Source organism: Aethalodelphis obliquidens, unplaced genomic scaffold (genome assembly GCF_003676395.1).
Source record: "Aethalodelphis obliquidens isolate GAN/ISIS:26980383/991018 unplaced genomic scaffold, ASM367639v1 scaffold18, whole genome shotgun sequence".
Lineage (NCBI taxonomy): Eukaryota > Metazoa > Chordata > Mammalia > Artiodactyla > Delphinidae > Aethalodelphis > Aethalodelphis obliquidens.
The window spans coordinates 15,760,618-15,774,569 of NW_020837962.1; the positions used below are offsets into that span (position 1 = coordinate 15,760,618).

At 48.5% G+C, this 13,952-nt stretch overlaps 1 protein-coding gene across 6 annotated transcripts in view; it reads left to right on the forward strand.

Annotated features, from left to right (window-relative positions):
* Positions 1-13,952, forward strand: part of SLC24A3 (solute carrier family 24 member 3) — a 464,741-nt gene that overhangs the window by 429,054 nt on the left and 21,735 nt on the right. For 4 of the 6 annotated variants that reach the window (XR_003435148.1, XR_003435147.1, XM_027118082.1 and 1 more), the window contains exons 13-15: positions 2,723-2,889; positions 5,735-5,849; positions 7,209-7,321. Coding sequence is in view for 4 of the 6 variants with exons in the window: in XM_027118082.1 (XP_026973883.1) it covers positions 2,723-2,889; positions 5,735-5,849; positions 7,209-7,321 (395 nt within the window). In the remaining 2 variants the exon portion in view is untranslated. Of the gene's footprint in view, positions 1-2,722; positions 2,890-3,486; positions 3,740-5,734; positions 5,850-7,208; positions 7,322-7,827; positions 9,128-13,952 lie in introns of those variants that run through there. The other 2 variants (XM_027118083.1, XM_027118085.1) reach the window with 2 other exon arrangements.

The following is a 13,952-nucleotide window of genomic DNA, read 5'->3' on the forward strand; positions in this document are numbered from 1 at the left end:
GCATTTGGGATCCTAGGATCTGGCTGTGTTCTGGATGGTGCAGCATTTGAAAGCCCCTCACAGAAAGCTCCCAGACAGCCTGGTTGCTTTGTAATCCAGCCAGGCACAGCCAGTGTTCTCATTGTTCACTCACCACCTCCAAACCTTAAATCTAAACAGATACATAGCAGCTAAGGAGACACTCCTCCTTTCTTACAAATGTGTTCTCTTGGCTTTATTGCGCACCTGTAAGTGGGATGCCCTTAGATTCTCAAAAACAGATAGTTTCCTTTGGTCCGTCTGATTAGATTGTTCGTAGTTATGTCATTACTGTTGATACTAATACGTATGGAGCATGTGATGTGTGCCCTGCACTGTTCGTGGCATCAAAACAGAGTGATGAACAAGTTGGAGAAAACACTCGTTCTTATAGAGTTTATATTCTAGTTTGGGGGCAGCTGAAAATAGTGAGGAAACAAATAAACCTGTTAATTTCAAATAGAAAACATTTGCTATGAAGCAGATAAATGCAGGTGATGGGAAAGCAAGGAGTGGGGTGGGAGGGGATCTCAGACTGGGTGATCTGAGGGGTCTGGTGACATTTGTGTTGGGAGGTCACCTCCTCAACAGGACAGACACAGCCACAAGCTCTATCCAGAGGGAACCACAGTTGCAAAGTCCCTGAGGCAGAAGGAGGCTTGGAGCCAGGGGAGTGTGTAAGCAGGGGGAGTGGCAGACAGGAGCCAAACCAGTCAATGATTTGCCTTGTGGGAAGATGTGGTTTTACTCTGAGAGCACTGGAAGCCAGTGGAAGGTTCTAGAACAGTTTGCTTTCTGAGACTCTGGCTGTCAGTGGCATGCAGATGGAGGTGGGGCAGGTGAGAGTGCTGGAAGTCCCCTTAGGAAGCCAGGTCTTCAGCCAGGTCATAGATGGAGGACCTGGTCCAGGGAGAGGCCATGGGGATAGGAGGATGCAGACGGATCGAGTTCCCTGGGCAGGTGGCCAGGGTTGAGGTGGGGAATGAAAGAATGGAGAGTCAGGAAAGATTCTGAGGGTTTTGAGTCCAGTAACGTGCAAACTTATGTTGCCCCAATCTCTGTCCTAATGGTTCATTTAATTCTGCCAGCAACCCTCAAGCTCAGTGTTTCTGTGTCCACATTTTACAGATGAGGAAACTGAGGCTTAGGGAATTTAAGTAACTGAGGCAGTCGACTCTGGCAGAACGGGGACTGGACCCAGCGCTGTCTGATGAGAAAGCCTCCATCTCCCCCTAAAGACCACCCTGCCATCTAGGGAGACCAGGGGCCAAAAGTGGCGTTGTGTAACTTTACTCTGCAGTTTTCCTCTTAAATAGTTCTAGGAAACTGTTTGGAGACTGGTAAGAGACGTATGAATAAGTGCTGGATGCTAGCATAAAATTATAAAATAAATTGTAAAATTATAAAATAAATTTTATTCATACTATTCAAAATGTAATTTTAAAAATACCTCCTTAACTCTGGAGGGAATATAAAACGGAATAATCATTTTAGAAAACAGTTCAGTGTTTTTTACAAAGTTAAATAAACACCCACCCTATGACTCAGCAATTCGACTCCTGGCTCTTTGCCCAAGAGAAATGGAAACACGCCTGCAAAAAGACTCCTACAAGAAAGCTCCCCGCCTCTTTCCTTGTAATACCTGAAAACTGGCAACAACCCAAATCCCCTCCACGGAAGAATGGATAAACAAATCGTGGTGTATTCACAGGATGGGACACTACAGAGCAATTAGGAATGAATTGCACATGAATGAAACTCAGAAAACATTATGTTGAATAAAAGAAGGTAGACACACAAAAAAATACAATATGATTTCATTTATTTGAAGCTGGAGAACAGGAAAAACGAATCTATGGTGGTAGAGGGGTGGGATGTTGACCAGGATGCACACAGAGAACTTTCTGGAAGATGGAGATCTTGCTATTTCTTTTTAGAGGTGAGTTAGCACTTAAGCAGGACGGTAATAATGGCCAAAGGAGAACTACTGTGTTTCTCAAATCTGAGGCTACAGGAACTCGTGGTAATGTTGTCACCAAAATAAGCATTTATGGGTGTCTTTGATACTCAGCACTCAGGCAGCACTTAGAGATGGTAGGATCAGGTCATCACTGACAGATCCATCATCTTGTCCATGGCAGTAAGTAGTTAGAGCCAGGCAGCAATTATGGATTTGCAAATCCATAGCAGCTTGGGATGTGGACACTCAAGGGGTGTTTTGACAACCTTGAGAGCTTTCAGATGGTCTTTCAAGATTTCAGCAAGTTGACAGAGGATGTTGATCAATTCCACTAGGTGGCGCCGTGCCCGCTGACGCCTTAGAATCTGGGAAGATGTAGCTGCCTGTCCATGGGGAGAAGGACCCAGAGGCAGCTGGCGGTCTCTACCTCCCCTCCCCCACCTCCACCCCGACCCCTCACTCTCCCCCCACCCCGTTTGTATCCTGAGAATCCTCCTCATCCTTTTCCACCTGGCTCCAGTTGCCTGAGTAGCAGGTGGCAGTGGATAACTTTTTATTCCGCTTGGTTTTGTTGCTGGTGGAAAGCCATTTGAGTCTACTGGGAAAAGAGCAACATGGTCGGGCTTATTTCACAGGCCTTCCGTTAGGATGTAAATGTCCGGGGACAGCCGTGCAGAGGGTGGAGCAGAGACATGTAGCTCGCTGATTTATTTTTTTTTCTTTTTGCCTTTGTTGTTTTCCCAGCTGGCAAACTGGAAACAGTGAAATGGGCGTTCACCTGGCCCCTGAGCTTTGTCTTGTACTTCACTGTCCCCAACTGCAACAAGCCCCGCTGGGAGAAGTGGTTTATGGTGACCTTCGCTTCCTCCACGCTGTGGATCGCAGCCTTCTCCTACATGATGGTGTGGATGGTGAGTCCAGGACCCCGTGCAGTGCCGGACCTCTTCAGAGAGAAATACTCTCAACCAGAGGGGAGTAGGTGCAGGGGTTTCAGCCCAGTAACTGTATCAGTCAGCTGTCGCTGCAACACACTGTGTAACAACCAGCCCTAAATTCCGTGGTTTAGAATCACAAGACTTTATGCGCCTGCTCACATGTCGACAGGTAGACCATAGAGTAACTGATCTTAGAGGGCACTGGCTAAGCAATCTGCTTCCAACTCCAGTGTGGTTACCTTTGATTCAGGCAGCAGGTGGGGTTCATGTCTACTCCGTGTGTGTGTGCTCATTTTCTTTGGACCAGTGGCTACCTGGGGAATGTCTTCTCACGGTGGATCATTGGAATGCAGGAGGGCAAGGGCAAACACAGGTGCCTCCCAGGCCCTTGGCTTGAGACTTCCACCCACACTCCATCAGTCAAGCCCGACATCCATGGAGTGGGGGAAATATACTCCACCCGCTCTAGTGGAAAGTCCAGCAGGGTCACAGGCAGCCAGCGTGGAGGAAGGGTGGGAGGCATGGGGGGGCTGACAATCCCATCCATCATAGTCACTCCTCATCTCCGCTCAGTTTCTTCAACCAGAAAATGAAGTCATTGGACCAGGTGAATGCTCAAGTGTCCCTTCTGAAGCTGCAACAATGATTCAAGGATTGGCATGGATTGAGGGACCATTGCTCAAAAGAGCCTCTGCCCCAAAGCCATTCCAGGAAACCCAGCCACCCAGAGTGCACTTCCCATCTATGACTCTGGTTTCTAACTGAGGAGTGAACCTAATTCATTAGAATTGGAGTTGGGCAGAAATTAAAAGCCATGACAAAATTATGTGCCTATAATCATGCTTGAGCATCACGTAGAGATGCAGTATAAATTCTGGAGAATTACACTCAAGAGCTAAAAAGAGGTTCTGAAAAGATTATTTTAGAGGTAATAACAAATGTGTAAACCTGACCCAATTAACTCGTAATTATCCCGTGCCTTCAACATCACAGACAAACAGATAATTTTTTTTCAACCCAAGTCTTATAGCCAGGGGTTTCTCCTTCATCCTGTGTTCATTGACGTTTTTATTTGACACATTCATTGGGTGCCAGGTTTGGGGAATAGCATTCGTGTCCCTGAACTCCAGGTGGCCCAGTGGTTTTCTCTGAAGTCCACTAACACGCGAAGTAGCCGACAGATCCGAGGTTCGCCCTCCTTCTGTTTGCCTCCTTCCACTCTGGGGGAGGTTCTGAGAAGCCCTGAGAAATGGCCAGGAGTAAGCGGGAAACCAGGAGAAGCCCCGAGACCTGGTCCAGCCACCCGGAGAATCACTTCCCCCAAACGCCAGCCTCAGCCGTAACCATGGTAACCACAGTAACAGCAGGGCGAGGGCAGCGGCCCCTTCCCAGGCCAAGCCCCATGGAGCCAAACCAATTCCTGCAGAGACCCCGCTGAGGGTGAGAAAGGAAAAACAAGGATGCTTGCAGCTCCATTTCACAAAAGGCTCCAGAACAGACAGAAGAAACACTGTGTTTCTGCTCTCGCTTTCCTCCCTGGAGAGGAGAAAGCAGAGAACCCGAGGCCACCCCAAATTCAGTTCAGCACCGGATGGAAATGACATGCATTCCCTGTTTGAAAGGGACCAAGCCAGGCATCCCTACGGATTTAACTAACATCCTCCAAACCTTTGGACGGGGAGGGAGTGAGGCCAGGCTCCAGCGCAGGGGTCCCAGAGGAGCTGGGAGGAGTGGGCTACTTACCACAGCCCATTTGCATTTCTTGTAATTTTACAGAAAGTGAGGGAGGGCACGTGGCATCCCACAATGACCTCGTCGGTTCGCCTCCTGCAAGTTTTTCTCTCCTGAAGCCAGCGGACCCGGGATGGGTCTCTTTCCACTTACTCACTTTTGCCACTCGCCCCTCCTCACGCTTTCTCACCCACTGCTTTCCTCCCAGTTTGCCCATCTGGAAACTGGGGGCCAGAATGGGCTCATTTAATGGGATGGAGGCACTGCCTCCTCGTCAGCTGTTCTTCCTCCAGCTAAGCCCCTCCTGTGTAAATAGAGGTGCTGCCGGTGCCAACGGGCGCAGCCTGGATGCCCGGGTGGGAATGTCCCCCCACCCCGGGCCACTCCCCAGTGCATGGGCCTTGGGCAATGCCTCCGTGTCCTCGTGTGAAGAATGCAGATAAGCACCTACTCCCTAGGGTTGTGGTGAGAATGGAATAAGTTAAAGCCCATGAGCCTCACTCAGCACTAACAGAAGTGCCTGAGTACTAGATAAACGTAAGCCACTGTGGCGCAGAGGGCGACGTGGGCAGAGGTGACGTCCCCAGGCTTCCAGCAAGAGAGGAAAGGAATCAGCTGCTTATGGCTTTTCCTACAAGGCTGGATGGTGTGAGTCAGCCCCTTCCCAGCTCCTGTAAAGTCTCATTATGCAGCCAGCATGGGACGTGGATGCTTGCGTTCCCAGCACAGCATGGCAGCCATCCGTCTGGGTTTCCCAGGAACATCCTGAGTTCAGATACTGTCCCTGTATTGCCTTTTCCCAGAAACTCTGTTTCTCCTCCCTCAGGCCGCCTGCCTCACCCACAGGAACAAGTATGAGAGGCCAGTCTTTGGTTGGAGAGCATGGGCTCCGTAACTGCACCCCGGTCCCCTGCCAGCAGCCCCGTCTGCGCCCTGAGATGTTCCTCGTCCGTCTGTCTTGATACAGAGAGCAGACGTGGCCCCCAGAGAGACCGCCCAGATTGCAGACTTTTCAGCTTTTTGCTGGGAGGGTCTGCGGGCAGATGGGGCTGCTGCCAGCCCTCAGCTCTCCTCTTCCCGCCTCTCCCAGGTCACGATCATCGGGTACACGCTGGGGATTCCTGACGTCATCATGGGGATCACCTTCCTGGCAGCCGGAACCAGCGTGCCCGACTGCATGGCCAGCCTCATTGTGGCCAGACAAGGTGGGACCCCGAATGGGGCGGGGCTGGGACACGAAGGCAGGACTTCCTACTTGGGGGGCGGGGGGAGGTCACAGGGCAGTTACCAGGGCACCAAATCCCAGCTGGGAAGGAGCACTGGGCTGCTTCAGTGCCACGCTGGTCAAAAGGCTTCCTGGCATCAGAATAACAAGGAAACGAGCCAGAGGTCTACCCTCAAGGAAGGCAGAGACGCTTCCTGGGTCGCACCCACATCCTCTCTGGAGGTTGTATTACTTCTGTTATTAAAAATAGTAATAAAGGGCTTTCCTGGTGGCGCAGTGGTTGAGAGTCCACCTGCCGATGCAGGGGACGCAGGTTCATGTCCTGGTCCAGGAGGATCCCACATGCCGCGGAGCTGCTGGGCCCGTGAGCCATGGCCGCTGCGCCTGCGCGTCCGGAGCCTGTGCTCTGCAGTGGGAGAGGCCACAACAGTGAGAGGCCCACGTACTGCAAAAAAAAAAAAAAAAAGTAATAAAGACAATGATGGCCAACCTTTGCCATCAACTGAACAGAGCAGTTTAAGCACATGATGTTACTTCATAACTCTATGAGTTAGAGACAATCATATATGCACTTTGTGGATGAGGAAACTGAGGCTTCAAGAGGACAGACCCCATAGCCTAAGGTTTACCCACTGCAGAACCCCTCAAAGTGCCAGCTGCCAGAGGTCACTCTTCAGTGTATGACAGACCCTTCCTCCCTCAAAACCAAGGTCCCAGTTCACCTGCCCCGCCCTAGGTGGATGCCCCCTGGATGGCCGTGCACCTCCCAGCCCCCACTCTAATTTATGGGCCTGATTTGTGCGGGAGGAGACTGGTTTTCAGCAAACACAGCCTGTGGCTCCCGGCCTTAGCACAGTGCCCTCCACTGGTCCTTGTGGAATTCTGCTGGTTACATTATTTTCCTTAATGTTGCTCAGTTATTTAGAAGAAGAATTGGATACAGCGTAGAGCAGATGGGTGATGACACTGAACCATGGGTTCAGTGAACCGTGGGTCGGTGAACTCAGGAGCCCTTTATAGACTGCTGAGTTTATTTCTTTCTATAGGATGCTTCAGAATTTTTGGAACCATAGTTGGTTTTCAAATTACATTTAAGCTCAGCAGTTCAATAGAATGTATATTTCATCCTGTTCTATTGAAAAAATGCACACAAAAAAAGAAAATGTGTATTCAATAGACTATTTTACAATCTGTGTCATCCTACAGTGATGGATGGCCTGGGAGAGACCCGGGCACGTGGGTCTCTGGCTCTCAGACCAGGGGCTTGAGAGAGTCATTGGGGGCCAGGGCACCGCCCAGGGACCACCTCCCTCACTCAGGTAATCTCTTGTCCTCGCAGGCATGGGGGATATGGCCGTGTCCAACTCCATCGGGAGCAATGTTTTTGACATTCTCATTGGCCTCGGGCTCCCCTGGGCCCTGCAGACCCTGGCTGTGGATTACGGATCCTACGTAAGTGGTTTTTCTGCTTTTCGTGGCCTCGGCCACTGTAACTGTGTCTCAGGGCAAAGGAGGTGTGGGAACTCTCACGTGGAGGGGAAAACAAATTCTCCTGGCCAGGTTCTCGCGAGGTCAGGCTCATGTGGGAACACTCAGGACTTGAGAGCAGAGCTGGTAGGCGGTTTCTGGGGAGGGCCTGATAGTAGATATTTTAGGCTTTGCCACCCGGACGGTCTCTGTCACAGTTGTCATCAGCTCTGTTGTGGTGGCCTGAGGCGGCCACGGATGATGGCAAGTGGATGAGCGTGGCTGTTTCAGTCCAACTTTATGTATAGAAACTGAAATTTGAATTTCAGATAATTTTCACATGTCATGATACATTATGATTCTTTCGAATCTTTTCAACCAATGAAAAACGTAAAAACCCTTCTTAACTCACGGGCTGTGCAGAAACAGCCAGGGGGCCAGGTTTGTCCCATGGGATTTGTTTGGCATGCAAAACATTTTTATTCATGAAGGAAGGGCACAAAATACCCGATGCTGTCTCTGCCAGGGACCTGGCAACAGTCAGACCCCACAGTGATGGCCCCCGCGCTCCTTCTCAAGGCTAAGCCGGCTGTGACTCCAGGTGGATTTGCAGGTGGGTGACACGGGCGGTCCAGGTAGATTTCAGGGCTCTTTCCCAGCTTCCCAAAGTGTCCCTCCTCTGCTCATGGGCACTTCTCTCCCAGACACTGTCCAAAGATAGAAGGAGAAACTACAGTTAGAGATTTCTCTCTGTATCTGGAAGAAAACAGTATTATTTATGCCTCTGAAGTTTTCACACCCAACCCAGCGTCGGGTGCTACTCTAAATGTGTTACTGAGCGTTGCTTCAGTCTATCTGTGTAATGTGTTGTCAGTAAGTGTATTTTCTGAAGAAAATATGGTGGCTCATTTTATCAGATGATGGTTGTCTCCGAGTTGCTTCACTCATGGCTGTTTCAGGTAGGGAAGGTGTGTCCAGTGATGAAATTGAAATCCATGCAGAAAGGCTGCACGTTTTTGGTTCATTTGAAGCTACCTGTTGGCAGAGAGTTTTCACCAAAGGGTAAAGATAAGCACAAGAAGTTGGAAGGAAGCAGAACGTGTCCTAAGGAGCCGAGATCTTTCCTCTGCTGTCTGTGAAATTGCGGGATGACGTGGTGAGAGAGGACGCATGACATTACCTCGGGGGGTCTGGGAAGGCTCCTTCCAAGAGGTGACTGTGAGTTAAAGTCTGAATAACTAGAGAGAGACAACCATGGCAAAATTGGGGCAGGGCAGAGCAAAAGCATTGCAGGCAGAAGGAACAGCCCGTGCAAAGGCCCTGAGGCAACAGTGCACTTGGCCTGTTGGAGAGAAGGAAGGGATTCAGGGTCAGTGGAGCAGAGTGAGCCTGGGGGCTCGTGGCCTGAGATGCACTTGTGGGACAGGCAGGCCCAGATCATGTGGGTGCTCGTTTGACAGTTAATAAAAAATGACGACATTCAAACTGACGTGACATATGGATTTACAAAATGATGTTTTTGATGACTTTTATGAGAGATTCAGCAGCATGAGTTTTTTTTTTAACTGTGTTTTAACTGATCTTTCTTTAATTACCAGAGAGACTGGGTATTCTTTGTTACATGTATTGGCCTTTTGGGTTCTTCTTTAGGATAATTATCTCTTTATGCGCTTTACCCAATTTTCCATTAGAGGTTACTGTGTTTTTTGTGGGTGAGTTGATTCTTTTTTCATTTTTTTCCCTTAATAATTTTTTAAAAATTTATTTTATTGAAGTAGAGTTGATTTACAATGTTCTGTTAGTTTCTAGTGTACAGCAAAGTGATTCGGTTGTACCTATATATACATTCTTTTTCATGTTCTTTTCCATCACGGTTTATCACAGGATATTGAATATAGTTACCTGTGCTATACATTAGGACCTTGTTGTTTATCCATCCTATATATAATAGCTTGTATCTGCTCATCCCAAACTCCCACTCCATCCCAACCCCATTCTCCCTCCGCCTTGGCAACCACAAGTCTGTCCTCTATGTCTGTGAGTCTGTTTCTGTTTCATAGATATGTTCATTTGTGTTGTATTTTAGATTCCACATATAAATGGTATCATATGGTATTTGTCTTTCTCTGTCTGACTTACTTCGCTTAGTATGATGGTCTCCAGGTCCATCCATGTTGCTGCAAATGGCATTATTTCATTCTTTTTAGTGGCTGAGTAATATTTCATTGTATGTATGTACCACATCTTCTTATCCATTCATCTGTTGATGGACAAATGTCCATTGGGTTACTTTCATGTTTTGTCTATTGTAAATAGTGCTGCATGAACATAGGGGTGCATGTATCTTTTTGAATTAGAGTTTTGTCTGGGTATATGCCCAGGAGTGAGTTTTAATCCTGGGTCCTAAGCCCAGGAAGAAGGACCACTTAGCCTAGGCTGACTGTAAGGTAAACAGATGCTCACCAGAGGCCAGCCCTTCAATGGTCCCACATCAGTGCTCCCGAAACACCATGCCCCCCCGACCATCTGCTGTCTCAGATATTGCACAGAGCTATGCTAGCACCCTTTAGACTCACAGCCCCTGAAGGTGCCCTGCACTTCCCCTGCTGGAGTCTTTCCTCCTGCAGACCTTGACTCAGATGCACATACTCCCCGTCACTCTTCCCACTTGAAATGATGTTCCTCCCTCCAGGTCTGTCACAAATGCCACTTCATTCAGGACTCCTCCCTGGACCCCACCACCCCCCACCACCGCCAAATGGGATCTCTCTCCACAGCCTTTATTTCTGCCTCACTCACGGCTCATCCTAAATCTGTGAACTTGCTTCATCTTATCACATGTTAAGTGGCATGTAAGAGAGACACTGAAGAAATGTCATGCAGGTTGACACCTGCAGGAGCATCAACCATTGGGTGGTCACAGAATTCCAGATAATCTTCCCAAGATTCCTAAGAGTGCCATTGTTGTCAGTCAGAATCTGATGAATGGACTCACATCAACCAAATTCACGAGAGTTTGATGTATATGCTAGAATGCCAGCAGATGGTACTAACATACCCAAGTGCCAGATAGAAAGCATACTTATTCCCGATGACTTGCGCTCTGTTTTCCTGGAGAAAGATCTTATGGGGGAGGTATCTGGGGAGCCCCATGACCACCTTCAAGTTCACTGACTCACCAGGAGTACTCATGGGACTCAACAGCAGGTCATAGTCACAGCTAAGGTTTATTAGAGCAAAGGGTTTAGAGTAAAAGCCACAGGCAAATAAGATGCATCAGGAGAAGTCCAGAGAGGTCAGGTGCAGGCTTCCAAGTCCTGCCTCACTACAGCGCCACGTGCAGGAGATGGAGTCTGAGGCTCTCTGGAGGGCTGGTCAGGTAGACACACTCCTGCAACATGTACAGCCGTGATCACAAAACTCAGATTCCCAGCACAGACACCAGGTGCACATCATAAAGCTGGAGGCTCCGCTGGAGGCAAGCAGGATTGAATAACCAGACCTGTTGCATTGATACCTTCCCCACGGAAGGTCAAGTTAGAATTTTATTTCTCAGAATAAGCATTGCTACTACTCTATTACAAATAACCACAGAATCTCTCTGGGGTAGCCCAACGAAGGTTTATTTCTTGCTCAAAATCTGCTGCAGTTGTTTCTATCCTGGCAGCTCCCATGGACGCTTCAAGCAGAAACTCAGGGATTGAGGTTTATTCCATCAGGTGGTTCTACCATCTTGGAGTCCTTCTCCAACGGCCACTCAGAAAGCCGAGAGGGCAAGGGCACGGAAGATGGCGCAGATCGGTTTTGGATGAGGCCTGGAAGTGGTCCATGTCCTGGCTGCCCCTACCCACTGTCCAGAGAAGTCATACGTTCCCGTCTGGCTATAAGGGAGCTCCAGGTCACTAGTTGAGCTGTGTACCCAGGAAGGAGTGGAGACGCGGATGAGTCCTGCAGTCCAGGGTGTCCGGTTGAGAGTGGAGTCCAAACAGAAAGGATTTGCTGGATAACCTTCTGCTGGGGCTGCTGGGCTGCTGCCGTCCGAGTGTCCACCCATATCATAGGGCCTGTCTCTCTGCCGCCCCGAGCTGCCCCCTCCACTCCAGCCATGCTGAGTGCACTGACTAACCCTGCCTCTGAGCTCCTTTTCCTGGGTCCCGTGTGGACCACCTCCCTTCTGGTTAACACATCTTTTCTGTACTTAATCTGAGAACCATATTTTCCACAGTGTTGACACTCTCATTAAAGCCTCGCTGCTTCCTTTCAGTGCAAGTCACCTTGATTCTGTTTTGCCATTCCTAAAATAATCTCTCGGGTTTTTCCTACAGTCCACGAATCTGAACTTTACTTTTTTATCTGTTTATAAAAATAGCTCATGGTCTTCATAGAAAATTAGAGAAACTTTAATTAGAGAAATTCTAATTAGAGAAAACTCTAGAGCAGTACCTGCCCAATAGAACTCTCTGCGGTGATGAAAATGTTCTAGCCATACTGTGGGATATAGTAGCCACTAGCCCCATGAGACATTTAAGCACTTGAAGTATGGCTGGAACAAGTGAGGGCCTGAATTTTTTCATTTTTATTTTATTTTAATGAATTTAAATTTGTATAGCTACATGACTTGTGGCTGCCCATGAGACACTGCAGCTTTAGAGGATGAAATAAAAATCATATAGTCCCATCCAGAGATATCAACTGTTAACATTTCTGCATAGTTTTCTCTTTCTAGGCTGGTTGACATAGCTGATGTCACGCTACACAATTTTGCACATTGCTTTTTAAAATACTTCTTACACACAGCAAACATATTTTCCTTAAAAATCTCATTAAAGGGCTTCCCTGGTGGCGCAGTGGTTGAGAGTCCGCCTGCCGATACAGGGGACGCAGGTTCGTGCCCCGGTCTGGGAGGATCCCACATGCCGGGGAGCGGCTGGGCCCGTGAGCCATGGCTGCTGAGCCCGTGCGTCCGGAGCCTGTGCTCCGCAACGGGAGAGGCCACAACAGTGAGAGGCCCGCGTACTGCAAAAAAAAAAAAACCCCGAAAAACAAAAAAGAAAACAAAAAAAAGCTCATTAAAAACATCATTATTAGGCAGTTTAGTATCCTCGTTATGCCAAAATTTACTTAATCATCCTGCTGCAGTTGGACACGGATGCTGCTTCAAGGTTTTCACTGTTATAACTAACGATGCCACAGACATCTTAGTACATCAGTCTTATAGAGTTTAAAGAGCTACGGAAATTAACCACAAAACTGTATTTACATTTGCGGCTATTTCTTTTGATTATTTTCCCGGAGTTGGAATTGCTATAGAGAAGACGCATGTTTTGGAGCTCTTTACACATGCCTCATTAGTTTTCAAAACGACAATATCCATTGCATTTTATTTTATCCTAATCTCATTCCTGCAGTTTAGGGGCAGCTTCATGGCACCTGCATATTCTTTTCCTTTGTTATTAACGCAGCCTTTCCCTTCACGTTCTCACCACGGGAAGCCCGGTGAGGATGAGCATCCTCAGAGCACACAGGATGGGGCTCGTACATACCTGAGCCACAAAAAAGGTGTAGAATGTCACGGAAGCCTTGAGTGAATTGTCTACTGCACTTGCAGTAGCCTCACCAACAGCTGTCTTTCATGACTTAGAGGGAAGCTTCAGGTCCAAGCTGAGACCTGGGGGCACAGAAAGTGCCCCTCCAAACCAATATTTTTTTTAAAAAATTGGTTCAGGGACTTCCCTGGTGGTGCAGTGGTTAAGAATCCGCCTGCCAGTGCAGGAAACATGGGTTGGAACCCTGGTCCGGGAAGATCCCACGTACCACGGAGCAACTAAGCCCATGCGCCACAGCTACTGAGCCTGTGCTCTGGAGCTTGCAAGACACAACTACTGAGCCCGTGCGCCACAGCTACTGAAGCCCGTGTGCCTAGAGCCCGTGCTCTGGAACAAGAGAAGCCACCACAATGAGAAGCCCGCGCACCGGAACCAAGAGTAGCCCCCGCTCTCCACAACTAGAGAAAGCTTGCGCATAGCAACGAAGACCCAACGCAGCCAAAAATAAATAAATAAATATTTAAAAAATAAATGCCATTAAAAAAAAAAGTTGGTTCAACATTTATTTTTGAGGCGAGACCATGCTGCCTGAGCAAGGATAGAGAAAGGTTCTGTCATTCAGCCTTCCCCGTTATCACCCAGTTCAGCTCAGGCCTCAAGCCTGTGTGTCCCGCTCCAAGCAAGAGCCCTGCTGTGAGCACACCCTGACTTCCCTAGGACGCACTACAGGTGACCCTCTGGCATTACATGGTCATGCTCGGTCTTGGATGTCTCCTTCCTCTCTCCAAGGGCTCTGCCTCTTCTAAATGCAGTGTTCTGTCTGTCATTTCATCTCCTGATCCATCTTTACATCCCATCTTTATCGGCACCCCAGACTCCGCCTGGCTTCTGTGTCCCTGAACCCAGCTCGGAGTGCTGGGTATTGGACCCATTGAGTTCGGCAACAATCCACCTGGTTGATTCCTGTTTGTTTCACCTTCCCACTTTCCTCTTGTCAGAGTTGTGAAGAAGTAAACTTCAGCCCTACATGAATTTCAACTACTTTTTGTTTTCTCTAGTGGCTAAAAAGC